Source organism: Tenrec ecaudatus, chromosome 7 (genome assembly GCF_050624435.1).
Source record: "Tenrec ecaudatus isolate mTenEca1 chromosome 7, mTenEca1.hap1, whole genome shotgun sequence".
In the NCBI taxonomy this organism is placed as follows: domain Eukaryota; kingdom Metazoa; phylum Chordata; class Mammalia; order Afrosoricida; family Tenrecidae; genus Tenrec; species Tenrec ecaudatus.
In genome coordinates, this window is record NC_134536.1 from 5,022,531 (window position 1) to 5,050,078 (window position 27,548).

At 46.7% G+C, this 27,548-nt stretch overlaps 1 protein-coding gene across 6 annotated transcripts in view; it reads right to left on the minus strand.

The window, feature by feature from the left end:
* QKI (QKI, KH domain containing RNA binding) overlaps positions 1–27,548 on the minus strand; it is a 120,294-nt gene that overhangs the window by 68,238 nt on the left and 24,508 nt on the right. For all 6 annotated transcript variants that reach the window (XM_075554283.1, XM_075554281.1, XM_075554280.1 and 3 more), the window contains exons 2-3: positions 17,593–17,735; positions 3,459–3,575 (exon numbers count right to left, since the gene is read on the minus strand). In XM_075554283.1, the coding sequence (XP_075410398.1) occupies positions 3,459–3,575; positions 17,593–17,735 (260 nt within the window). The remainder of the gene's footprint in view (positions 1–3,458; positions 3,576–17,592; positions 17,736–27,548) is intronic.

Below are 27,548 nucleotides of genomic sequence, written 5' to 3' on the forward strand. Positions count from 1 at the left end.
ATCATCTAAACGGTATGTGCCTCACAACATTTCTGTGAGAAGCTAATTAGCCAATCAATAAACCAAGGCATTATCTATTGCTCCCGCTTTTCCCTAACTGGACTCCTCAGAGGAGACCTCAAAGACAATGGCTTGCTCGTCACTCACCTGGTTACATCAAGTCTGACTTTCCCTTTAGAGTCCAACAACAGCCTGAACCTGGCTGGTTTCTTGGCCATGCCACAGATTTGATAGTGTCCATTCCACACAGAACCTATACCCTAGTGCAGCAGTTCTCAACCTGTAGGTTGCGACCCCTTTGGGGTTGCTTGATTCATAACAGTAGCGAAATTACAGTTATGAAGTAGTAAAAAAAATAATTTTATGGTTGGGGGTTACCAAAACATCAGGAAAGAGTCAAAGCATTAGGAAGGTTGAGAAACAATGATGCCCTAGTATCTTCTCTTTCTCTCGCTCTCTCTCTCTCTCTCACACACACACACACACACACACACACACACACACACACACACACACACACACACACAGAGAGAGAGAGAGAGAGAGAGAGAGAGAGCAGCCACGCATAACAATAAGCCCACAGCAAGTCCATCTGACAGCTCTGAAACCTGAAAATTTCATCTTTACTTAGCTTTGGATAATTTGGATATTTCACTGTTCATTGCTTTGCTGCACTATGCATCTTCTGCTAACTTTTCCCTTCTTAAGTAGACAACAGTACAAATTAGAATGTGTGCATTGCTTACATAAGGGGCTGTAAGACGTTTGTGAGAAAATGGAATGAAAAGACCCTGGGACGTATTCATCAAGTTCTGGAAGCCCTCATGTTTGTGGTAAAGAACAGAGTGGCAGGACACCAGCCACTAGAAGACAGCCACGAGAATCTGCACTTTTCAAAGGTCACAAAACAACACAGAATCACTATGATCACCAAAGCTTAACAAATGGCAGTGTTTGCAGGGCTCCACTAGCATCAAGGAGAAGGAAGCACGTAACCCACAGTGCTGTGGCAAGTAGGTTTGGGTTCACCTTGGCTGAGCCAGTGTTCTCCGGTTTGGCATCTAACTCAATACAATTGACTTTGTGAGCAGCTAGCAGCTGGGGAGGGGTGAGGGTGGGTTGTTGCCCCATGATGCCAGTGGGAGGACTCCTTGGGGGTAGTGCAACTCCTTTTACAGCAGATTTTGTGGGGTAGCCTCGCTTCTGCAGGGTCTGGATCCATATCTGGTTTGTAAGCCTCCTGCCATAGTACCTGCTGACTTCAGGAGCCATTAATGGGCTGCCAACCTCGGATTCATTAGCCTTTCATCTACCGGCCTGTGGTCTTTCTGCTTCATCAGCCCCTGCAACTATGTGAGCCAGAAGCCTCTATCCCATCATCTGACCCCTGGACTTACACAGACTGGACTTACCTGTGCGAACCAACTCTTGATAGAAATCTCTTCCTATGTACATACACATACAAGAGTCACTGGTTTTGCTTCTCTAGACCAGCCTAGAGCAAGGGGTTAAGACAAAATGTACTCAGAATAGTCACTAGCATTAGCTATCACTTAGGTTGTGTCAAACACCTTTGCTAGTCAATCCTCACAGCCACCACAGGGGGCAAGTGTTAGGACAAGCCCCATTTGAAAAGCGCCAACTGACTCAGTGATGTGCCCAAGGTCCCAGAGGGACTCAGTGGCAGACCCAAAAGTCACACCTAAGAAGGTACTCCGGCCAAACTCTTCAAGCTCTCGGGCAAAACACTTTTCCACTTTCAACAGCTGGCTAGGAGCAGCAGGTCTCCTTCAAGCTGCAGGATGGGCCCTGAAGGAAAACAGGACGCCTCATCGCTAAAGGCAGCACAGAACCTGAGGGCGGGAGAGCAGGTGACTAGTGGGGTAGGGAGCGCCCAAAGAAGCTGAGTCTGAGAGTGGAAACCGAGCCTGTTAGGTGATGTGTCCACTTGTTTAAAGGACAGAGACCTCCCATCTTCCCCATGCTAATGCATGCTGGGGGCAAGGACCAGCCCATCCTCGGCACCAAGACTGTCACTCAGTCGATTCCAGATCCCAATCAAAGCCATTGTTGGGAAAACAAACACTGCGAATGCTCAAGGAGAATTCATACACCCCTGGAAACTACCTCACACTCTAGGGGATAAGGGCAGGTTAAATAACCTTTAAAGTTGTGGTAGTTACATAATCTGGTGTCAATTTGGGACTTGAGAGGATTACGAGTGAACGGGTGGAGTCTAGCCTGTCAATCATTGTATAGCCAACAAAGCATCTGTGTAGGCATGGCCTTCCCCCTGAGGATTCTAGGAACTCCTCCCTGTAGGCCAGAGACACTCTCTCTGCTCACTCCCTGAGTAATCCTCTACTGACAAGACAGGCACGTGGCGATGTGCTGATGTCGCCCATGACCTCTGGAGCCGGAGAAGCCACATGGAGACCCCCCTGCCAGTGCTGGGATGCTTACACCACCACTGGATCCACAAGACTTCCCATTCACTGTCCTGTGATCGTCCTGCATTTGACATCATTGCATGTGTTTCGTGAGTCTGAAGAGGACTTTATAGATTGTTATCGGACATATGGGCTAATACTGGACTTATGGACTTGATCTGGACCAGGCTGGGATGTTTTCTTCAATATTCAACTTCTCTTGTAGTATGTAAAGTTGACGTTATTGACCATCCCACCCCCGAGTATTCTAAGGGGGCAAAAACGGCTAAACCATAGTTAACTTACGAAAAGAAAATCGAGGCGTTTGGGACAAGGAATGCCACACAAGGTGGACAGGCGGACGGGTACCACAGGGCGATTTGGGAACCTCCCTCAGAGGATCACTTTCCTAACATGACTCCTATTTAGTGCTAACAGGCAGGTACTTACTAGCCATGTTAGCAAAACAAGTGGTCTGAAAAAAGATCTGAAAAACAAAGCAATATACTCCCAAGTCTAATATGAGAGAATTATACTCAGCCCCAAACATTGGTGACATCTGCAGAAGCTCACATGGTGCTTTACAAGACTGCCATCCAGAGATGTCTTTGTCCCTAAGTCTGGACACACACCCAAAGCGATTCCTCGGTTACATGCCCAAAGTCTCATCAAAAAAAAACATCTGAGAGTGTTCACACATTCAGATGCATATTCTTCTACATAAAACAGAGCTGAAGTAATTTCCAAATTTTCAGCTTCTCAAGGCCTGATACCAATGTCAAGTCAACTTGATATACAAAGTGACAGAATTCTGTTAGTGATCATCTATGTACAAGGGAAACGAGAACAACAACACACACAAATATTTCACTTCAAGAGGCAAGGCCCGACATTTATTCTGTTCAAGTTCTTCCATGAAACCAGTCTTTTACGCACAAACAAGTGATTATCAAAAGGTCTGGGTTACTAGGCTGCAGGAAACACCTATCACTGGTATGGAAACCCTCCTGCCCCACTTTCAGCACTTACCTTCTTTTTGTCTCTCATGGAGCCTTTGCCTCGGACCATTATTTTACATCCTGTCTCTGCTTCAAGCTGTTTTGCTGTCAGTCCTCTGGGGCCAAGGATTCTCCCAACGAAATTAAACTGGGGAAGGAAGGGGAAGGAAAAATGTCACCATCCATCCATTATTCGTTTGCTTGAATACACAGTTCTTCTAATAACTTCTCAAAATACATACTTTTAAACACTGAACCAAAGTCCTGAAGACCTCATGAGCTGCATGCCACATTGAGGGGCCCCGGACCCAAAGCCTAATGACGGTGTGAACTTTCTGTCCAAAGGTGTGAATGCAAATTAGGAGTTGAGGAGGGCAGGACCTGGCTGTAACAAGGTCTTGGGGCCATAGCAGCACCACACCACCCAACCAGGTAAATTTTAAGAGACATCCTTCTGGACAGTATTGAGAGAGTTTTCATATTAAACTGAGGTTGCCCTTTTTAAAGGAAAGTCTTGTGGAAAATCCAAGTCTTGATAGTGGAGGTGAGGAGGTGGAGGGGGAAGGTGGAGTGGGAGCAGGAGCAGGAGGTGGGGCGCTTGGGGGAGGAGAGTTGTGGCTGACTTAGGGAAAAGCTATGCACAAGAGAAGAAAACGCCTAGTTTCTCCACCACCACCTCCACCCCTGTAACCAAGCCACGGTGTGCTACAGGGTTCCCTAGCTGCAGGTCTATGTGCCTCATCCATCCGAATCTGAAAGAGTACCCACACCTCCATGCCACTACCCCGCACCAGTGGCAGTCAGGTGGTGGCTGCACATTACGGTGCTCTGCTGGGACTCAACCTGGGTTTCTGCACACAAGTTGGGGAAGCTAGCACACATCCCCACTCATCAGTCCACAAACACTGCACTCAAGACAAGAGGCGAGGACAGGTTTTTAGTGTGCAGCAGTCCCTTTCCAACTGTGTGCTGCTGCTAATGCTGTTTTTATCTAAGCCATGCTGTTGCACATCTGTAGCAGTATTGACACTCGTTTCGGCTCATAATCTCCCTGTGTAACTATGGAAGTTGAGGACTTTTTAAATGGTTTATTACTGGACACTTGGAAATAATATTTTTTAATCAAATCTAATGTTCTTTGTTTTTTCTATTGTGCTGTTTACGTTTCATATTGATTTCTATCTTGCAATTACATGCATAACAAACATCTTTTCCCATTTGGTAGCTTGCCTCCCTATCTTTTTTACGGTAAGTGTTGAACTGTGAGGAGTAGTCAAATGTCTAAGAGCTATCTCATGAACATGGAGCTATTTCTCGGGACCATTGGAAGACAGCATCAGCGGAGCACAATTCAGATCTCTAAGCTGTGGCAAGACAGAGGGCAAAGGAGCCAGCCTGAGCCCAGACGCCAAAGCAAGGGGACCTGAGACAGAGCAGAGGAGGAACTCCAAGACTATGAGGCTGTAAGGTGGAGCAGCAGGCTTGCCTCCTAGCACGTGGAGGCAGAGGGACTACGGATGAGAAGAACTTGGCTGCTGGCTGAAGAGAGGTGTTGCTGTGGACCAATGACTGTGCCCTTATTGTTTACTGATCCTGACTTGTAGTGACCCCTATTACCTTCCTGAATAATAATCTACTTTAAACTGTGATGAGTTCTGTGTGGCCACTGCAAGGAATGATTGAAGCCAGTAGAGACGTAGAGTGCACCTGGGAGGAATGGTTGGTGTCAGAGTAGTCAAAAAATGAAAGGGTGGAGGCATGTAGGGGGTGGGGTGGGGGGAAATAAGACTGCTCCCATATAGAATGCTAACAAAGGGTCAGTGTAAGTCAGAATGGACTGAACAGCACTGTGTATGGTAACTGGGAGCTTTTCATTATAATATAGTTGAAGTTAACAGTCTTTGCTTCAAAGTTTCCGATTTTAAGTCTTTCCTCACCCCAAGGTCACCAAGATGTTGCCCTATAAATTCTTTCATAAACTCTGGTGTTCCTTTCACATTTAAGTTCTAGGGTATGTGTGTGGCCAGCTTTTTCCTCTCAGATGGGTATCCCAGTGTCTGAGTACATTTCAGGAGCAAAACTATCCTCCCACTTCATGTTCCACAGCAGCCAACACTGCCACACGTCAAACATCTCTTGTTCTGGGCTGTCCGCTATATTCCACTAACATAGCTTGCCCTTGCTTAAGTACCACACGATTAATTGCTTTGACTTTATCTTAAATGTTTGCTACTAGGTCTTCTTTAAAATTCCTTAAAATCAAGAATGGTGGGCACCAGGCTTGTAGCCAGCCTCTCGCCAATCTATGTGCTGAGCAAATATCAAAGCTGCATTCCAGAGAGAAAAGTGTGGCATCACGACAGGAGGAAAACTTATTAACAACCTGTGGTGTGTAGGTTGCACCACCTTGCTTGCTGAAAAAGAGGAGGAATTTAAGTACTTGCTGATGAAGATCATGGATTACAGCCTTCGGTATGGATTACAACTCAATGCAAAGACGACCAAACTCCTACAACAGGAGCAATGTGTCACATGATAAAGGGCGAAAGGTTGAGGTTGTCAAAGATTTTGTCTTACTTGGATCCACAACCAGCGTTCATGAACATAGTAGTCTAGAGATCAAAAGACATATTGCAGTGGGTAAATCTGCTTAACAATACCTCTTTAGAGAACTGAAGACCAGAGATATTTCTTTGAAGCCTAAGGTGTGCCCAACCCAAGCCATAGTATTCTCCACTGCATCACATGCACGTGAAAGTTGAACATTAAGTAAAGATGACAAGAACAGATGCATTTGAATGTTTGATGCTGGAGAAGAATAGTGAAAGTACCATCTACTTCGTATTCCTTAGGGACAAGGATAGTACGATTTCATCTCACATAACTACTTTGTACATGTGGTCAGGAGAGACCAGTCCCTGGAGAAGGACATCATGCTTGGTAAAGTGGAAGGGTGGCAATAAAGAAGGCCCTCCACAAGATGGATTGACACCAGGGCTGCAACAGGCTCAACCATAGGAACGATCATGAGGATGGCACGGCCCAAGGCGGTGTATCCTGCTGTGCATCACGTTGCCATGAGTTGGAGTTGACTCCATTGCCCCTGACAACATCAACAGTATCTAACTAGTTCTCCTTTATTCCCCAAGTCTGTTAGCTAGGAAGGCCAGCCATATTCCCACATATATTGTAGCCTGAATGGTTGTTTTCTTAAATAACAGTTTCAGGAATTTTAATTGGAATCATACTTCAACACAGAATTCTCAAAGCCATGAGCATGGTATAATTTTTCTGAGTGATTAGCTTGTCTTTGATTTTCACTCAGAAATTGAAAGATTTTAGGGGGGGTACCACTACTCATCTTTTGTTAAGATTTATTTCTAGATAGGTGGGGGTCTTTTTTCTGCTACTGTGTATCATATTTTTTATTTCATTTTGTTTCTGATGCACAAGCATATAATTGATTTTTCTCTATCAACCGTGTTCTTCTCAATCAAGTATGTTGGTTTCGCTAAGCAGACATCACATCACATCACATCACATGGAAACAATCTATGTTCATTCACAACCTCATGTTTCCTATTTCTCTTTCTTGCCATTTTTTTGCACTGGCCAGCACCTTGATTTCAAAGTCAAATACAAGTTTATCACTCCCGACTGGTTCCAGCTTTCAAGAATAAACATTTCAACAGACCCCAACAAGCTAGAGGAAATTTGGGGACACCTTTGATCAGAGTTAAGAAAATTTCCTTCAAACTTGGATTTCCTGAGTTTTTTTTAATCACAAACGGATGTTTGTATAAATCACATTTTCAGCATCTACTCAGACAAGCACAATAATTCTCCTTCATTCTGTTGAATGAATTACACTAATTGTCAAACCTTACGTTCCTAAAATAAACTCCACTTGATCATGAGGTAGTACTGTCTTATATAAAATGCTTGATTCAGTTGACTTGCATTTTGAGACTCCCCCCAGCCCCCAACAACTTTCAGAGTCATGAATATCACTAATTTGTAGTTTTCTTTCTCATAGCATCCTTGTCAGCACTGGGCATCACGGTTATTCTGGCCTCAAAGCGAAAGGAGGTGCAGGGCCTCTTTTCCCCTCTGACTGGATGTGGGCCTGTGCCGTCTCCCCTCAAACATGGGCAGTGCATTCACTGCTGCAGCCGCCTGAACCCAGCGTTTTCCTCGTGGAGAGTTCTGGATTAGGGGCTAAATCTTGTGAAGACGTGGCCTTCTTCATGTCTGCTTTCACCTTTCTTAATCTGATGGCTCCCAACCTTTGTTATTCATATATTTTAACTGGGACACCTGTAAAAAAAAAATCTAAGAAGGAGTTTTGTTTCTCCATTCAATTCACTCGTTTTTGTTAGCATTGTTTTCAGTAGAAGAGGTGATAGGGATTTTTTTTAAAAAGTATCCTACCTCCTCTTAAAAAGTCTGTGAAAATACTTGTACTCTATTTGTGACCTTGACTATTTCTTAAAAGTAGACTTGGTCAGTACATTAAGGAACTCCGCAAACTCTGTAAATGCTTTTTGACGGACAGCAACTCACACACTGGACGTGTGACACATCTCAAAAATATAAGTATCTAGGGAAAATGCATAGATATCATATACAAAACAGCATGTCCCCTAGAAGTCTCCAGCACTTCACATACGACTTGTACATTACTGATAGGCTGGCAAACACCTGATGACAAGTCAGGCACACTCTTGCTGGCAATACCTATCCTTTCCAGAGTTCTTGGGTGTTGTAAATGGTTAAAATAAGCTCAGCTGCTAATTGAATGCTGGCTGTTTCAGTCTGTCCACAGGCACCATGGAGTAAAGGTCTGGCGATGGCCTAAAACCCCAGCCAATGCCCCCTGAGGGCAATGGGCTAACACAGAAATAGCCCAGTGGCAGGCAGTTCTACTGCTGTGCTTCCTGAATTCTTTCCACATAATTCCTTGGCTGAAACTGCAGCACCAAGTTTATACAGAAAAAGGCTTCCACAACAGGTAATCAATCCTTGATATTATATTAATACTAAATATTTTTTTAAAGTTTTAAACGCATCAAAACCAAAATATTAAAGCTGACACAAAAGGCTCTGACCTTTAAAGTGAACCCACCTCTGCTGCAGCCCACGTGTAGCGTGTGCGTGAGGCTAGGGCTCAAGTGCATGGGAGACCGTCAAGGTCAGCTTTTCACCATGTTGAGAGCAGAGAACAGGAAAAATTAATCATAGCAGCTGCTTTGTCTACTGCAACCAATTTCCAAGTTAATATCGTTTGCCTTGCATTAAAATTCATTCTGTGTTGATTTATCATGCCAGTTCTGCAGCTTCATTCAATTAAAACAATGTCACAACACTTTCAAAGAAAATCACTTCAAACCTGCCTGAGCTAAGTGCAACTTTAAAGACCAAAAGGAGGAGGAGAAAAAGGAAGGAAAGAGAAGAAGTGTTCACTAGCTGAGTTTAAGCACAGGAGGTTACCCTCCTTGGTAGTTGGCAATGATAATTCTGCCAATTGGCCTCTTAATTTCTGAAGAAGAGGTTTAACAGCAGCCCCCAGGGATGCTCTTTGTTGGCGCTCACTTGACTGAAACAGAAATGATAGCTTTCTCCCGATAAGAAGACGTAAAGTAACACGGCACACCTTTCCATTAACCTTTTTAGTATTCCACAATTGAGCATAGCGTCCAACCTCCAGAGACACACTATCAAAGCTGATAACTAATGGAAAACGCCACTGCATTTCCACAAACATCCCAGGGAAACACTTCTAAGAAGCATTAAAGAGTAATCGCTGCTTAACATTTGAGAAAGACAGTTTTTAAAAGAACATGTACTTTTTTGCATCGACTTGATTGGTAATTTGTTTTTAAATGCTGCGTTTATATTTTCTACAGCATTTCAGTTGGAGACTTTAGGTTTATCTTATCAAAATAAGTTACATAAACCCAAGATCTCCCTGTCCGGGAGGAGAGGACTCAGATTCATTAAGGCCCCCACCCCAAAGGGCAGGGTAGAAACCCTCCCTCCCTTGGGTTTTTGAGGGCATAATCATTTATATTTACAGGAGGATCAGACAGCCTCCTCTTTCTCCTCCTGCAGGGTGGGTGGCTGGTTTAAAGTGCTGACCTGGTTAGCACCCAAGAGCTTAACCCACTGCCCCACCACATGGCAGGTACCCCCCCCACACACCTCTCGTGCGTGCGCATGGGTACAGTATACCTACCACTGGGCAGGGGACAAGGAGATGCAGGACCTTCTCACCTAGCCCACACTAGGTTTTTGATGTAAAGGCCCTGTGAAAAAGCACCCTTCACTTAACCCTTCTCTGCCGCCCTGTCAGGTATCCTGGCTTACATGACAGTCATCATTAGGTGACCGGTGTGAGTTGGAATCGACTCAATGGCAGTGAGTCTGGTTGTGTGGCTTGGTTCCCAGGGAGCCCTTACAGACATCTGTTGCTGCTGGTGGAACATCAAGCTGAGATCACAAAGGGCACTAGGGATGGAGGGTAAATGGAGCGAGACAGATGGTGACCCTCCTATAAGCTGACCACCAACTAGAAGACACACTCCATGAAAACACTAAGGAGTGAAGGCCAGGCAAGGGTATATCATGAGACGAGCCAACCAACACCCCTTAAGAAACCAGACCTCATTACTCCCAAGAGTGTAGCCACAGAGCAGAGCAGAACAGCTCACCCACAGGCCGTGCAGGACTCCCGGGCTCCAGGCACAGCTGCACATGTGTGACAAGCAATGCCACCACACTTTCACTTTATCCAGCAGCATCTGTGGCCACTTCTAGAAGGCAGGGACCGTCTCCAGCCTCTTCTAATCCACATTGCCCCACTAACACACCCAAAACTTGCACCACTGCCACCAACTTGATTCTGACTCACAGCGACCCTGTGCAGGGTTTCCTGGACTGAAAATCATTATGGAAACGCTGAGTCTCTTCTTTGTCCACATAAAACAGCTGGTGGGGTTTGAACTGTCCACCTTGCAGTTGGCAGCCTAATGCTTAATGAAGTGCGCCCAGGGCTCCTTATATACAGCACATAGAAAAGCCTAGTATTACTCAGACTGTTGGACAGCACATTCTATATGTGTTCTTGGAAATCCTGAGGTTCATAGCACAGCACATGGGGCTCACACAACCCCAAGTCCCCTCCAGAGGCAAGTGTGCTGGACACCGTCTCGAGGGGTAAACTCCCAGTGTCATCACAGACACAATACAGTCGTTGGCAAAGTACCCCCTTCCATTCAGTATGGAAATATAAGACAAGCTGTGTCGCAAAGTGGGGTGGGGTGGGGGTTTCAAGGGTCAGTACAGTGAGTTCCCCCACCCCCATCTGAACATTGACCTTGTAGGTGAACCTGTACACAGCCTCCATCAGCCTTCCTGGAGTGGAGGAGAGGCCTTAATCCACCATTTTCAACCTTCCTAATGTCTGGACCCTCTCATCTAGTTCCTCGTGTGTGGTGAATCCAACCATATTATTATTTTCATTGCTACTTCATAACTGTCATTTTGCTACTGTTAAGAATTGGGTGACCTCTGTGAAAGGCTGTTCGACCCCGAAAGGGGTCATGACCCACAGATTGAGAACTGCTGCCTTAATCCATTCCCAGGCTTTAACAGCAGGTAACTGTGATGTAGAAAGTGTTGTGAGTAGAGGTTGATTCCATCAATTCAAAGTGAGGGCAAACCTACAGAGCATTAAAGGGCATGTAGGGAGCCCTGGTGGTGTAGGGGTTACACGATGGGCTGTTGACAGCACAGTCAGCAGTTCAAAAATCAAAAGGTAGGGCTTTCTACTCCTGTAAGAGTGGCAGTCACAGAAACCCAGAGGCAGTTCTACTTTGTCCTCTCTAGGGTTGCTGTGAGTCGGCATCCATTCAATGGCAGTGGGTTTGGTTGTGGAAGACTGCGCTGAAGTTGGGAGTCCGTGACCCAGTGCTGCTTGTATGAACCGTCTGCAATGAAGCAGAGAGCAGCCCTTTTGCGAGAGGATTTTCTGAGTGTTCAGGTTTCAGGTGCAGTTCCACTGGACCCTCAAGATTTTGATGCCCTCCATGGTGAACAGTTACCCACTTGTCTGACTCCCAGAGCGCTCAGACTGACCTACACTGCAGGCGGCCTCATCTGCAAACGTCCACACTGCAGCATCGTCAGTGTTTACCACTCAAGAGGCTCACTGCACAGTCCATAAAACTCTTCCAGAGCAATCCTGCTGTGCTGTTGCTTTCTCTTTCACCCAAATCCCAAAACACACCTTCACTGCAGGACCCTCTCGTACTGTCTGTCCGCTGTCCTTGGGTGAGCACACCTCTGCTCTGTCCAACAGTCTTCCCTGGCACCCTTTCCCACAGACTGTCCTTAAATTGAACTGTAATAGTAACCATTTCATAAAGATATGCTATATACTATCTAATCACACTGCAACTATTTCCCTACTCTACCCAGAGATGGCTACCTTTCAACTTCAGGCCCACCTCTCAGGCAGTATAATGTAGGCGCTTTGTTCTGTCCTTTCACACAGCAGGAAGAGGGGCCATAGTGGCAGGTGCCCGGCATCCTCAGGACGGCAACCCTTGGGAGAAATGGAAGGCAACCTGATTGCCACCTCTTAAGCCTTCCCTTGAAGCAGAGTGCCCAATCCTATCTGCAAGCTCAGAGAATTATGTACCTCCCCACCCCCCACCCCCACTGGTTGGCAGACACAGGTGTGCACACCCCTCCACGCTGGGGACCTTTCAGAAGGCCATTTCCTACTGACAAGCCTTCATGAAGGTTCAGGTCCAAGAGACACCCTGTGAGACATTCCCATTCAAATTTCCAAGTTCTCTGTGGGCAGTCCCCATCACCTACTGTCTGCAACCGAGTGGGCGCTGAGGAATAGCACCTGGGCTACTCGGTATCCCTCTGGCAGTCCCCACACTGGTCACCAGACAAAACTAGTAACAGGCCATCAGAGACCCACTGGAACATATCCTACACTGTGCCAGCATTAGTTCCATCCACGTCTTCAGTCACCATGGCTTCACAGACCCCACACCTGGGCCACTAACCAACCATCTGTTTGGTGGCCTACACCCAAGCTACACTTCTGTCAGGACGTCTCATGGAAACAGGATGAACAACGTCAGTCACCATCTTCTCTTTCTCTCCTTTAGGAGGTGTTTCCTCCCCCATGGGGATGACCAGGTCATGCCCCTCCACTCAGTGCAAGTGGCACCAGGACCTCAATGACCACTCTGGCCATCCTACCAGTCCCACAAGGCGGTGGACATCACGATGTCAGGGATCAGGAACAAACCCTTGGCTAACATCTACTCATCAGTGAGTCTAGGCAGACTGGCCAGCTCCCTTTCCCTGCTGTCCAACCCAAATCTTGGTTCCAATCCTGCAATGACCTGAGCCAATAACCTATCTTTGCAGATATGAGACAACTGATTATTTTGAGAAGTCTACGCAACATTTGAAAGAGTGAAGCTTTCCCACAAGCACACAAAGCCAACGCTGCCTGAGTGCCTATGACTCTCAGAGGCAAAGAGCAAAATGCCTTGAACAGGCTGCTCATCTCCTCAGAGGCACTATGGTAGGCAGACCTGGTAGCCCCCTTCTGGAAAGGTCAGAGGCAGGGACACCGTGTGTGTGGAGCATGTAGGCTTAGGCTTCTGAGAGGACCTGGTGGCAGCCACCACCAACAGCAAACTGGGTCCTGGGAAGATGGCACTGAGTCAAACCCAGTGCCCTGTCCTCCTGGAGCTGACACCTGCTGACCAACACTCGGACAGCACAAGGGCATGTTCCCAGAGCTGTTCACAAGTTAGCTCACCTACATGCCCAACCTGGTGAGACCAAGCAACAGGGTGACAAGTCACTGGCCAAAGTCACAAAATGAGTTCCAAAGGCAGCCAGGAGACATAGGACATGTCTGCAAAACCATATATACTCGAGTATAAGCCAACTCGAGTATCAGCCAAGGTGCCTAATTTTCACCAAAACTGAATTAAAAATGTGCTGGAAAATTCACCTTATACACAAGTACACATGGTACTACATGGACACCTCAACTTTCTAAACACATTCTTTTAATAAAAATGAAATCTAGATATTTAAAAAGTTCTCTGAATGACAGAATGAGTTTATACCAATTTTTCTCCTCCCAGGAACTGGCACTGCAGTTGTCACAAGACCACTTCCCACCCACTGTCTTGAACATTCACATCAGAGCATCTGACAGCCCCCAGACTCAGAGCCAAACCAGAACCACAGGACCCCGAGTCCCAGCCCTGAATCCCACTCCTCCCCTGAGATAGTTTAAGGTTTATTGTGCCAATGTGGCCGATAAACACATGCGGGATTAATTGAAGGGTGGAGAGATATGGCTCGGTGAGCCTCGCCCTTTCTAGTTCTCGGATTTCTTGCTCTCTGATGGTTGGACCAGGGTGCAGCTGCCTTAACCAGTTCCCTGCTTCAGCTGGCAATGCTCACTTCCTTCAAGACATCCCTTAGAAGCCACATGGACCTAGCCCAGTGCAGTCCTGGGTACTGGAGCCGCCGTGTGGAGACCCCTGCCAGGGCTGAGATGCTTACACATTCACTGATTCGACTTTCCTCCTGCAGTAGGTGTTACTGTGTGTGTTTTGTGAGACTGAGGAGGACTTTATAGATCGGTGTCAGACATATGGGCTAATGTTGGACTTATGGTCTTGGAAAGCACTGGGTGGGGATGCTTTCTTCATGTACACTTACCCTTTATATAAAACTCTCTCTTACATATATAAGTTTCTGTGGATTTGTTTCCCTAGTTTACCTGGACTAACACATCCCCTAACAAATAGAGACTCCATTAGTACAGTGCCAGCTAATGAACCCTGGCGCCACCCCAACACCCCACGTCCCAACTAGCAGCAAACTGTGTCAGTGTTAACTCTAGAGTCTACCCAAAATGCCAGTATTTATCTTCTTCTCAATGGTCCGGCCCTTGTTCAGCCCCCAGGGGCAACCCTGTCTGATACCTTGTCCATTCACACCCAGCCGACAGTGGGTCAGTCACTCCTCTCCCAAGAGCTCCCGAGCACACCCAGAATGCCTGCGTGGCCCCCTTCTGCTTGGGCTCAGGTCCCTCCCAAGCTCTCAGGCACACTCCACATCCACCTGCGTCACAGACCTTTCTTGTTCTCCCAGCACTGACTGTGGGTCACAGTAACTCTGGCTGTGACCCCATATCTGCTTGCTTATTACAAGGGTCAAAACCAGGCCCCAGCTAATGCCCTGGCCCTCAAACTCCCTTGAAGAAACTGTCAGACGAAGACTGCTGCCCCCCAGCCCCAGAATCAGTAGTTCATAAAATAAGGGGTGGGGGCTTATTTTCACCAGGTTCTGCCCAGTACATCCATCAGCAGGAGGTGGAGCTGGGGCTGAAAGCCCAAAATAGGACCCCAGCAAGAGGCCTCCTTCTGTGTGAACACATGCCTTCTAATAAGGCTGCATGAAGTTGCCCTCCGCATAAAGCGACGGGGGCCAGACACAGCAGGGTCATGTTCTCCATCACTGAACTCCGGCATCATCTGCGTGGACAGCATCTGCGGAGCTGACTCTCTGTAAGGAACAGTGAACTACAGCCCACTGCAGCAATGGGGTCCAGGGGCCCTGGTAGACAGTGTTGGGTAATGGAGACAGAGAGCAGAGTAGCCTTCCAACCTCTCGTGAAACCGGATGCTGTGCCGTGAGCCACATGCTGCTCTCATGAGACACCCTGGGTTCCCCCTGCCTGGTCAAGGGTCTCTACTCCAACTAGCTTCTAATTCAGGGGTCCTCAAACTTTTTAAACAGGGAGCCAGTTCACTGTCCCTTAGACCCATTAGAGGGCCAAACTATAGTTTAAAAAAAAAAAAACTATGAACAAATTCCTATGCACACATGTGGCCCACGGCTGTAGTTTGAGGATGCCTGTTCTAATTCTTTGGACAGCTCAATTATAACCCCAAACTTCCCCCATTATCCAGAACTGTTTTGAGTGTTTGCAACCAAAAAAGATATACAAAGTAAGACTATCGGTCATCATGAACTATACAGTCCCTCCACGTAGAGACAAGAGCTAGATAGTGCTCAGCTACCAGTCACAACAAATATCCTGACGGATGGGGGTTGATGTGGACCCAAACTCCAAATTCTCCAAAAATCCAGATTTACTGGACTGGCCGGAGGCTAGTCTACATCTCTGAGATGACTAGCAAGGCCCTAGTCAAAACTGGAGCAGAAACTGCACCCCCAAAAGACCTTTGGATTAAGTATGAGGTAAGCTCAAAAAGTTAAGAACTTTATCTTTGAAAATTATACTCTTTTAAAAAGTCATTCATATGAGACCAAACAACCAAACTCACGGTCATGAAGATTCACTGTCATAGAGTCATTGACTCACAGCAACCCTAAAGGGTAGAAACTGCCCCTGTGGGTTTCTTAGACTGTAACTGTTTACAGGAGTGGAAAGCCCATCTTTCTCCCAAAGAGGGGCTGGTGGTTTCAAACTGCTGGCCTTAAGGATTACAACCCAATATTTAACCACTACGCCACCAGTTATTCTCTAAAGCTGAGGGAAGGTCTGTGGGCAGTGTAACTACATAAATACCATGGTCCAGCGAGAACATAAGCACTGAGAAGGCTGACAGAAGCGACAAGTGTTGCCAGTGTGCAAAGATCGCTGCCTGAAAATTCACTTTGCAGTGTGTGTGCTCCTCAAAAATACAGTATGATTTTTGTTAAATGTGTTGGAAATAAAACCTGTGAAATTCTCACATTTTAGCAGTAAACATTAAGTCATCTATCTCTTATCCCCAGACTCTATGTGGTCCACAAACTCACTCAGCACTGCTATCGAGTCAATGCGGACTCCGACAGGGTACAGCTGCCCCTATGGGTCTAACTCCTTGTGAGATAGAAAGCCCAACCTTTGTCCTGAAGAGCCATTGCCATTTCAAACTCTGACCTGTGGTTAGCAAGCAGCTCACCACGTTACCACTATGCCACCAGGGTTCCTGTAACATTGTCCATACAACCAGCCATAGCTGGGACATCTATGAATATTTATTTATTCAGAAAGTCCTCTAAGACTCACAAAATCACCTCTTTCCCTGTGTACTCAGTAACTGGGTGCTGAGTGCCATTTTGTGCCAGTATGGTACACATCGGGGCACCAGCAATGAGTTGCTGAGAAAAGGTTCTTGGTAAGGGCCTTACACGGTGGATCAGGCCAGATGGAAAAATGAGCAAGCCAGTAAGAACAACACAGGGGTTGGCGCTGGTGCAGATGACGTTGAGGAGGCCACTCTAAAGCAACGCTCCTATTTATACACACGCACACACATACATATATCACACGATCCAGCAGCCGCCCACCCGCAGCAGTCAGGCAGGTCTAGCCCAAGGTTCACAGAGAGAGGACAGATTTGTCCAAAGGGTGAGACACATCACCAAGCAGAGTGTAGCCAGGATGAGAGGCGTCCTGGAATTCTCGGACCAAGAGTGGAGTCTGGGTCAGGTCAGAGGTCAACTGGCATGGAATCGGAGACAGTTCCCACATGATGCTGAGAGAAGAGTGGAATGAGTAATGAGCAGAACAGCACTGTCTGTCTGGGACTAGAGCAGTGGTTCTCAACCTTCCTAAATGCCGCAACCCTTTCATCCAGTTCCTCAGGATGTGGTGACCCCCAACCACAAAATTATTTTCATTGCTACTTCATAACTGTCATTTTGCTACTGTGATGAATTGGGTGACCCCTGTGAAAGGGTCATTCGACCCCCAAAGGGGTTGCGACCGCTAGACTAAAGGGACCTGAGCTGTCAGGGAGCACCACACCCCGCTCCCCGCTCCACTCCAGCCCAGGTTGGAGCTTATCTGAGGTCAGTGCAGAGCAAGGACCCGTACTCGTTGCTCCGGGCGGGACATCCTAAGGGAACTCTCCACAGCCTTGACCATGCGCACCCCTGGAAGTGACACTTTAATGCCCAAAAGCCTTGCAAGAAGTGACTATCACCCATGCTAATTCTTCACGAAATAAACCAAATATGCACATATATGACTGACAATCTCCCAAGCAAGAAGAGGAGGGACCCGAGAAGGAAAAGCAGCAGCGTGTACTCACGTCTGGGTATTCTTTCACAGGCACATACAGTTTCTCTTGTAACTGGACCAGGGGCCCCACGGCATCAGGCAGCTCCGCACTCCTCTTCTCCGTGCTGCCATTCAGCGTGTCGTTGTACATGTCTTTCCGTACTCTGCTGATTTCTGTCGGAAGTAAAAATGTGTTAGACACAGACAAAAAACATTCCTACTAGTCCAGTGGTGGTTTTTAAAAATAGACAAAAATATGGATAGATAAAAGAGGGCCAAGGGAGACTTCCACAGTAAAATATTCAAACAAAAAAATAAATAAATAGAAGCATTTTGAGCCAGTCTGTTATTCCCAGGATTCAACCCAGACTTGACAGGACTGCTGAGTGGCCCTAAAGGATCTCTGCTGGGAATGGCACAGACCACAGCCAGCTCCAGAGCCAGCCAGCACCTGGATGGCTGTGATGCAGCCCTAATTTCCCCAAACCTAGACCAGGCCAGTGATTCAAAATGATAACTTGTGTCAGGTAACTCTGTCTGTAGAGCAGACCATCAGAATTAGAGTTAGACCCAGCCAGAGATTGCAAGTGTCTTCAGACTACACCCTAACCAAGCAGCCCATGGGCAGCAGACTGCCAAGTGAGCCTAAGTCTGAGGGCAATACACAAGTGACAGTTAACAGAAGTGACAGAGGGTAAAAAAGACCAGGTGATCAGCAGTGCCATGTGCCATGAAGCCCAGTAAGGTCAAGTTCACAAGAGGGCACTTGGGATTGGACCATGAAGCCAGTGATAAGCACAGATGTCAATGTCCCAAGGAAAAGATGGTCAGCAATTCAACTACACTGGGCTCATAAAGAGAGTAAGGGAAGAATGCAGAGCTAAGACATCAGAACCCTTGAAACACACCTCTGGCCACACCTTAGTATTAGTGTCAATAGGCTATTATCCATGTCCTTCTGGTCTGATCATCTCTGATAGTTTTCTCCACCCATGGAGCTAGTTCTATTGCTCTGGGCTGCTGCCCTAGGCTCTCATGTGCACATACCCTACCCATTGGACCACACTATGTAGTAGGTCTGTGGTCCTGCACGAGCTGAGGCTCCCCACAGGTGGCTCTTGGTTTCTGGACTGAGGCCTCCTTGAGGAAAAGGCTGTGTCCTTTTATTGTTCTCTGCCGATGTGGAATTTCAATCTAAAGAATTACTCAATATGAATATACTCTCTAATTGCCTTAGTTATTTGAAACACTTTCCATTAAATAAAGTTCAAGACAGCAAACAGGCATTACCAAAGGTGTTCCTACGCATTTACCAAGGTGTAAACAGTGAAAAGACAGCACTTTAATGGGCTTTCTATTTTAGTGATGACACGGTGAATTTATTTCTTGGTTCTTTACAATAGTTGTTTCATACAGTGCCTGCTCTTTTGTAACCAGCTCAGAGAAATTGCTAATTCTTGTTATAAAGTTAACAAAACACAAATTTCAAAGCCTGACAATGATAGTGTAAGAAGTATAGATAAGATTTGTTTATAACTATAAATCCAAACATATTAAATAAAACCCACCAGCACGTTACAAGGAAAATATATGAAGACAATGTGAAATAGTTCAATTATTTATTCTTATAAGTATGTGGGGACACTAGAGTCAGAAGTGACTCAGTAACAGCAAGTGAGTGTTCTCATAAGCAGTTCTATGTATATAACATATCAAAGGAATAAGGATCATGATTTTCCAGGCTAACAAATTTGCTCAAGCTTAGAAAACTGAAGAAAATCAATATAAATAAGAAAAATCAGAGAGATAGACTTAAAAAAAAACAAGAATATGCATAAACCTATAAATAACCTTTATATATAGAGCTAGGTGGTATAAATGGGAGAAAGGAGGCTTTTACAACTAGAGTCGTATTTCTAAGCATATGTATGTGACTCTTTGACGGATCTTTCTCTCTCCACCTGACTCTAACAATCACTGTCTCCCCAGCTACTAGCACACTGCTGGAACACCATGGGCCCTCAACTGGACACCTGGTTAGCGCAACTGGTAGCTGAGTGACAGAAGGGGGAGGGGAGGGTACCACCATGAAACAAAACAAGCGGCAAAGACATAAAGCTGGCAGGGTGCTCTTGGGGGTTCAGGGGCAGTAAAGAGGCGTGAGCAAAGTGGTAACACCATCCCTAGCAGACATAGTCTCTTCCCCTGCAGGGCACTGGGCCAAGTGATGAAGAATGTGCGGCAAAGTAATCAGCAGTACTGTGTCTTCTTCAAAAACTTGCACTCATCTGAAGCCAGTCCCCAGAGGCCATCAGGTTTGGTAAATTAGTGGGCCTCAGTAAGATAGGTAGACACAGTAGCTGCAACTTAAGAACAAATGTGAACATGGCACAGGACTGGGCAGTTTCGATCTGTTGTGCGGAGGGGTGCTATGGGTTAGACCTGAAGTGATGGCATAACACCACCAAAGGGCTGCAAAGTATTTATGGAAAATAAATTAGACAATGAAAATGTCCCACACACTTTCTGAAGCCTCCACAGACGAGTTACTCAGAAGTTCCACAGGACAAAAGACCTGCAATGTGCTCCCAGTGATGAGTAATCTGTTGCCATCAAGTGGATTCCAACTCACAGCCACTCTGCAGGACAGCGTGTGACTGTCACTGTAAACCATGTGCCACAGCGGGCTGGCTCAGCGATTTGCATAATTCCCATCAAACCCTAACGCAACTTAGGGGGTTTAACCATTAGTCGTCCTCAAGCAGTGCAAATGGACAGTGTGCTCAGCACCAAGAAGAGGTTGGCAGTTTGCATCCACCCAGATGCGCACTCCAGAGGAAGTCTGTGAGATCTCTTCCCTTCTGCAAAGAGCCACAGGGATCGCGTGCTCCTATGAGGGGAGCAGGCTGCTGTGAGTCACAGGGGATTCTCTGCCCTGGCTCCTGTCGCTGAGGACCAAGGACCACTGCATAAAGAGGGGGTTGGAGGCACTCTGTCATTGGTTGACCAGGGTTCCTTCTGTATACAGAAGTCTCTCCAGTAGGATTACTGAAACAGGGACAGTCTTAGTTATTTTGAGCAAAGCAAGGCCCATGGAATAATAGAACTTCATTCACTGTGCTCATTTTTGAAAGACAAGTCCAGAAAGTAAATAAATCCAAAAGCAGGTTACTGGAGAGCAAGCGCTGCTTGTGCAACACGCTCTGCCCTGCTCATTATCGCACACTAACAACAGAATACAGCCAACCGGAGGCAACTGCGTTTCATTGCCAAAAAGTAAAAACAAAGCAAGCTAACTATGTAATTCTCTAGATGACGTCTTCGTTTTGGGTTAAATTGCATTTTGTCCTAAGATCAAAAAGAACAACTAGTAAACTAAAGCCCAAGTGATTAGTCCTCTTTTAAGAAACAAAACAAGTACTTATGGAAAGTTGTGGCTAGAGTAAATGGCCAAAGCCCCTGAAATAAAGATTCATTTTCATTCTTTCTTTCTCTCTCTCTCTCTCTCTCTCTCTCTCACACACACACACACACACACACACACACACACACACACACACACACACACCCCCTGTAACAGCCATGTCACAGCAGGCAGGGCCTGTGCAGTGAAGAGTCGCACCTCGCTGGGACAGTCCTTTCAGTTCTCTCACACAAGCTGCCTCAGGGTGCTTGCCCTAAAGTCACCTGGGAGCCAGAGGACAAGTGTCCTTGGGGAAATGGGGTTGCAACCCACTGACATTGAGTGGATGCCGATTCATACTGGCCCTGTAGGTTTATAATACTGTAGCTCTTAGCTCTTTACAGGGGCAGAAAGCCCCACCTTTCTCTTCCAGAACAGCTGGTGGGTTCGAACTGCTCACCTTGCAGTTAGGAGCCTAGTGTATAAAACCCACCACGCCACCAGGACTCCTGGTCATCACACAAGAGGAGTCCTTTTACAATGATAACTTAGCAGAAAATAACAGACTGTCACCAGGAGGGGAGCGCACACTTGGAAGTCAAATGCTGGATATAATACTGGCTTCCCTGTGTAAAAGCACTGTGATGAGCTTTACAAAATGGACTTCCAACTCTTTAAAAAGAATCTCTCATTAAAAAAAAATAACATGACCACCATGCCCAAATACCTTACACCAATCATCATCTTGCCCTCATCAGAATCTTCTAGAAGACATATAGCTGCTTTGCACAGGCCCACCTGGTACTAGGAGGTTAAGGAGCCAGCAAGCAGCCTCTGTTGGGGAAGGGGCAGGGAGGGGAAGAAGGGCAGCTCTACACAGGACTTCCTTCCAAGAAAACACTGCTCCTTCCAAAGGACTTTAATGAGAGGGCGGGAATAAGAACCGGGAGTGCAACAGTGTGCCTGCATGCATGCCAGGTGCAGGTGAACAGCAGGATGCAGCCAGCAGGCCCCATACCCAGAGGTAATAACACCAGAAGAGGTGGTCGCTGGTCCTTGCAACCCCCCACCCCCATGGCTGCTAGACCAAGTGAGCAAACTGCAGTGAGCAGCATTGCCTATACAGTCTCCCAGCACTAGCACCTCTCCGGAGGGACAAGCATTCATTACCATGGGAAAGACTGCAGGCAGAAACTTGCAGACAGCCTTCACCACGTGATCTCTGTCAATAGCCCCACCTTGACCGAACCAGGAACACACTGCAAACCAGCACTGACGAATGTTCCACAAACAGCTAGCTAACTGGAACTCTTCAACAGGGCCCTGGCGAGGGGTGAAGGTGGGGGTCGGAACCAGTGCTACCAGGACTCTTGGAAGGACCCTGGGTCAGGGAGAGGAGGCCACAGGGTGACTTGGTGATATCGGGTGAGGCTGTTTTTGGTTGCATTGTCACCAGGCCGGTTCCCTGCACTGTGCTTGTGCATAATGTTAATAGTAACCTCTGCCCTGGCCTCTCTACATCCCTGTGAGTCTAAATGTACTTGGAAATAAAAGAGTTGACAGAAATTTGGCTTCTGCCTTTGGAGTGTTTTCTGCTTACTGGAGTGGAGTGGGGAGTGGTTGATGTGGCAGAGCATGGAGGGCGGGAATGCCTTCCTTTTCTAGCCTACAAGCAATGGAGAAGAAACTGCCTGCCTACTAGTGAAACCCAGGGCCTCAAAATAATCCAGAATCATCTCATCTGCAGCTTCATTTGCCAGTGTGAATTTAAATCATACGCATTTGCTTTTTAAAATAAGTACTCATTACCAATCACCCAAAATATAGAAGCTTTTTTTGTTACATGTGCTTACTAAATTAGTTACTGTTCTCCAAAGAATTCCTACAGAGAAAAGTTCTAATATTAACCTCAACTAAAGATGACTTGCACCTTGCAAAAGCTTCACAAATGTTTAAATTAGAGCTGAAGATAAAAAGGTGGCTGGTATGTGAGAAAAAGGATCTTCTTCCATGTAGTTTTAAAAATATACCCACTTTGAACCCAACTTAGAAAACTGGGGAGAGGAAACCTTTCCTGTGTGTGTGTGTGGGGGGGGGGGGGGGTTGTCCCGGGTTTCAAACTGCAGATTTACAGGCAACTCCTAACTTGCCTCACTTTGAAATGATTCGCTAACCCTACTTAGAGCAAATGCATTCTGATCGCCTTCACTGGGTGCACGTGCAGCTTTTACATCTTTGGAAAAGTCTCCTCCGCTTCTCGCACTAAACTCAAACCCACTGCTGCCGAGGATTCAGCCTCACAATGGCCAGCAGAGCAAAAACTGCACCACAGGGTTTATGTGACTGCTGTGATGGGAGGCCAGAACCTCATTCTGGCATGGCTGTTGGGTTCCAACCAAGGAGCCTTTCAGTTAGCAACCCAATGCTTACTCCCATCACCCCAGGGGCTTCCTTCCTCCTGGGCGCATGTACACACACAGACACACAGACTCACTGCCATCAAGTCCACTCTGACTCACATCAACCCTGTAAGGCAGAATAATAAAGCTGCCCCTGGGGGTTTCCAAAGTAGTAAATTTTTATAGGAGCAGAAAGCCTCATCTTTCTCCCTCAGAACAACTGGTGGGTTTGATCTGTTGTTGGCAGCGTAAGGCATAACCAAAACCGCAACAGCGACACACCTGTTCCACTCACCTATAAACTGGGAACACATCCCGTTCCTAAGTCAAGGGCCCCTGTACCAACAGTCACTGGGCATGAAGAGCAGCCACCCTGCCCACTCTCAACGAAGCCTATCTTTCTACCCAGCACCTGGCAGAAGAGCGGCCACGAGCTGGAGGCTGCACGCTGGCCTCCGTCTGACTGGACTATGAGGGCAACAGTGACCAGGCCACACTCAGGTCAGTGATGGTCAGCACCACTGAAGACCACTGGGAGGACATCTTCTGCAATGTCTGGCCACCGGGCAGGCTCCTGGGCAGGTGTGCTTGGGAAAAGAGCATTACACAACACAGCACACATCCCTACCCAGGACTGGAAGGGTTTCAGCCTGCCTTAGTGCTCCCAGGTCACCGTTCATTCATGGTTTTCAATAATCCTTTTCAATCTTATTCCACAAAGGTCACTCGAGGGAAGCCTACGATCCCTAATCACACAACAAAGATGAATCTGAGTGTCCCCTTGTCACCACACTGGGAGGGCAGGCAGGCAGTCACAGGGGCTGCTGTAGGCTGGCACAGGGCTGGGCCAGGGTTCTCTAAGCCCTAGCAAGCTGCCTGCCCACACTAGTCTGACAGGTCCTTTAGTCCGCCACCCAAAGTGAATCACAAAGGAAATCAGAAGTATCTTAGTCTCGCTGTTGTCGTAACAACATATTTGAGACTCTCAAATGCCCAACTTGATTGAAACCCAAAGTACCATCTTCACACAGCCCTGTGATATGCCCCTTGGATTCACGTCCACAGCGTAGGGTGGGCCTGGCCTGTAAGCCCATCCCACACTAATAACACGGGAGGCCAAGTCATTTCACACACCAGCTGTTTTAATTTATGTACATCTCTGAATGCCCTTCTCCCTGGGGACAGCCAGGCCAAGCATCCTATCTTCTGCTGCGCTCCATCTGCTGCACCATCACACAGCAAGCCCAGTTAAAGCAGCGTGAGAATGAAAAGGCACACAGCACATCCTGGAAGTAGTTTAGACCTCACAGACCACCCCCCACCCAAAGCCCCTTCAAGGGGCTGCCTGAAAACTAATGAGGTTCAGTCTCCATTCCAGTAAACACTCAGGTCTTCCCAAAGGTCCACACCCTCCTGGCCTTTCCTCCTTCACTCCAAGGAAGGTTCCTGGCATAGAGATACCACCACTCAGGAAGCACTGTGGAGCCTGGCCTTGGGACTCCCCACACCCCAATTCCCTAGCATCTCCCATCACCTCCCTCAAAACCTGTCCCAATATCTACTTCTCAAAAGTACCACCTGAGCTCCCAGTTTCAATGTGCCACTGATCTTGGAAAGTTATTCCTGTACCGTACTATGTATTATACTTAAGTGTTGCTGACTGCAGATCTCCCTGAGGACAGGGGTCTGTCTGTCTTGCCTTCTAGCTTCATCTAGATTCCTGGGAGGAAAGAGGCTCCCTCTGAACAAATTTCATTAAGGTGATCAGCACAAAGGTCCGCAATGCTACCAACCCTCCCTCCACCACATCAGAAGGTGTGCTGCTCTTCTAATGAGGCCGGTCCTCTTCACCTTGCCCACCCGAGTCTCACAGCACCTGGCCAGTGACCCAGGTTCGCAACACCACTGTTCATTCCTCAGGTGGATCCCAGGTGATCAGAGAGAACAGAAGATATACACTCAGCTAAAATTGGGTTGCTTGGTTCACCTTTCATCTATACAGAGGGAATCGGTTCCATATCCTCCTCCCCCCACCCCAAATAAATCACGCTCAGCAGGTCATGGTTGGGTCACTTCTGAGGTTTGTCACAGCATCTACATGAGGGGTCTTGCAAAAAGTTCTCAGACAAATTTCTTCTTCTCATTCATTTTTCTTCCACGAACTTTTTGCAGCTCCCTAACTCTTGTCCCACCCAAAACCAAACTCATTGCCATTGTGTCCATGCTGACTCATGGTGACCCTATAGAACTGGGTAGAACTGCACTTGGGATTTCCCAGACTGTAACTCTTTTTGTTGTTGTTAATCATTTTATTGAGAGCTCTTACAGATATTATAACAATCCCTAATTCAATTAGATCCAGCATAATTATACATTTGCTGTCACCTTGCATTTCAAACTTTTCTTTCCTCATAAACTCTTTGATATCAGCTCCCCTTTATCTCCTCCCCCCCTCACCTTACCCCTCAGGAACTCTATTATTATATTGTTGTTATTATTATTATATTATTAGCTATATCTTACACCATCCAATGTACCTGTTCACCCACAATTCTGTTAATCATTCCCCTCGAGTGGGGTTATACAGTCATTATTATCAGTTATCCCCTTTTCTTCCAGTACCCTCCGGGAATCATTACTCCCATTACTATTTTTGAAGGGTTTATTATCTTGGATTTCATGCATCAAACAGTCTTAATTAAACAAGTGAACATACAGGTCTCACAGGATTAATAAGGTAAAAACTAAGGTCACAATATTAAGGGGAGGAAATAGTTATGTTTCATTGGTGCTATACTGCACCCTGGATTTATCATCCCTTCTGTGTGGCCTTTCTGTAAGTGTCTTGTAGGTGGGTTTGGGGTCTCCACTACATCCATTCCCCTTCACATCAACTTGGTTTTTTGTTTTTAAACTTAGATACCTATTCCCGTCGACACCACATGATCACACAGGCTGGTGTGCTTCCATGTGGGCTTTGTTTGCTTCCCTGCTAGGATGGCTGCTTTTTTAACTTCAAGCCGTTAAGACCCCAGCTGCAGTGTCTTTTAATAGCTGGGCACCATCAGCTTTCTTCACCACATTTGATTATGCAGCTACTTTGTCTTCAGCAATTGTGTTGGGAAGATGAGTATTCTACAACGCCACATTATTAGAACAAACCATTCTTGTACTGAGGTAAGATTTTTAAGTAGAGGCCCAAACAGACTTTTACTCTTTACAGGAGTAGAAATCCTTGATTTTTCTCCTGTCAGACCCTGCAGTTGCATAAATCCTCATTTCAAAGCGTATTCACAAATATTCTAATTATATAAAATAAAAATTTATAGCCCAGGACCATTTCCACAAAGCAAATATTGTTAATGAAACAGAAGTGACCTAAACAAAGCACAATTTGTTTTTAAGGGGTCTTAACCATCAGTAGTACAGTACAATGGGGTTTCACATAAGCACTCAGCAAGTTCATGCTGTATCCCTACTGTTTACCAGGCTGTGGTGTTCAGGAGACAACATGGTCCTCACTTAGGGATGGAGCGAGTAACACAACAGTGGGAGGAGCACGTGCAGTGCCAGCCCTGGTCACATATGCAGTGTGGCGTGCGACTTCATCCTCTTCTACTGAAGCTCCTGTCTCTACCAACATCACCACCCAGGCAAGCACCACAGGATTGAGTTGGACTCTGAGCAGCCTATGTGGTCCATAGGGCTCAAAAACAGGCATTCCCAGCATTCATCGTCCAGGGGAAAGTGAATGCTCTGGCTGGGAACCAGAACTCACACTCTGAATGATCACTGCTGGGGTCACCTTCTTTATGGCTTGAGGTATGGGCTAGGGTTAGGTACAGTACCTGTGACCACGCCCCCAGGCAAACAAGTGAGCTACCTAGACCAGGAGGTATAGACTGAAATGGACTCCTCCTTTCTGAAACTGGCCATCTGTTACACGTCCATTTTCCAGGCTTTTCTGTGTGGTGTCACAGGGCAGATACAGGCTGAGGGTGTGAGGAAGATGGACGGCACCACTCCAACTCTTAAGACGGAGTGGGCAAACAGCAGGATAATTTCCACCAAAGCTGGTCTGGGACCAGCACTTTAATGTTGTGCTATGATCAGCGAGTATCCAAGACATGCTATTTTCATTTTAAAATGTTAGGATGAACCTGTGGGGCCCCGGGTCCCAGATTC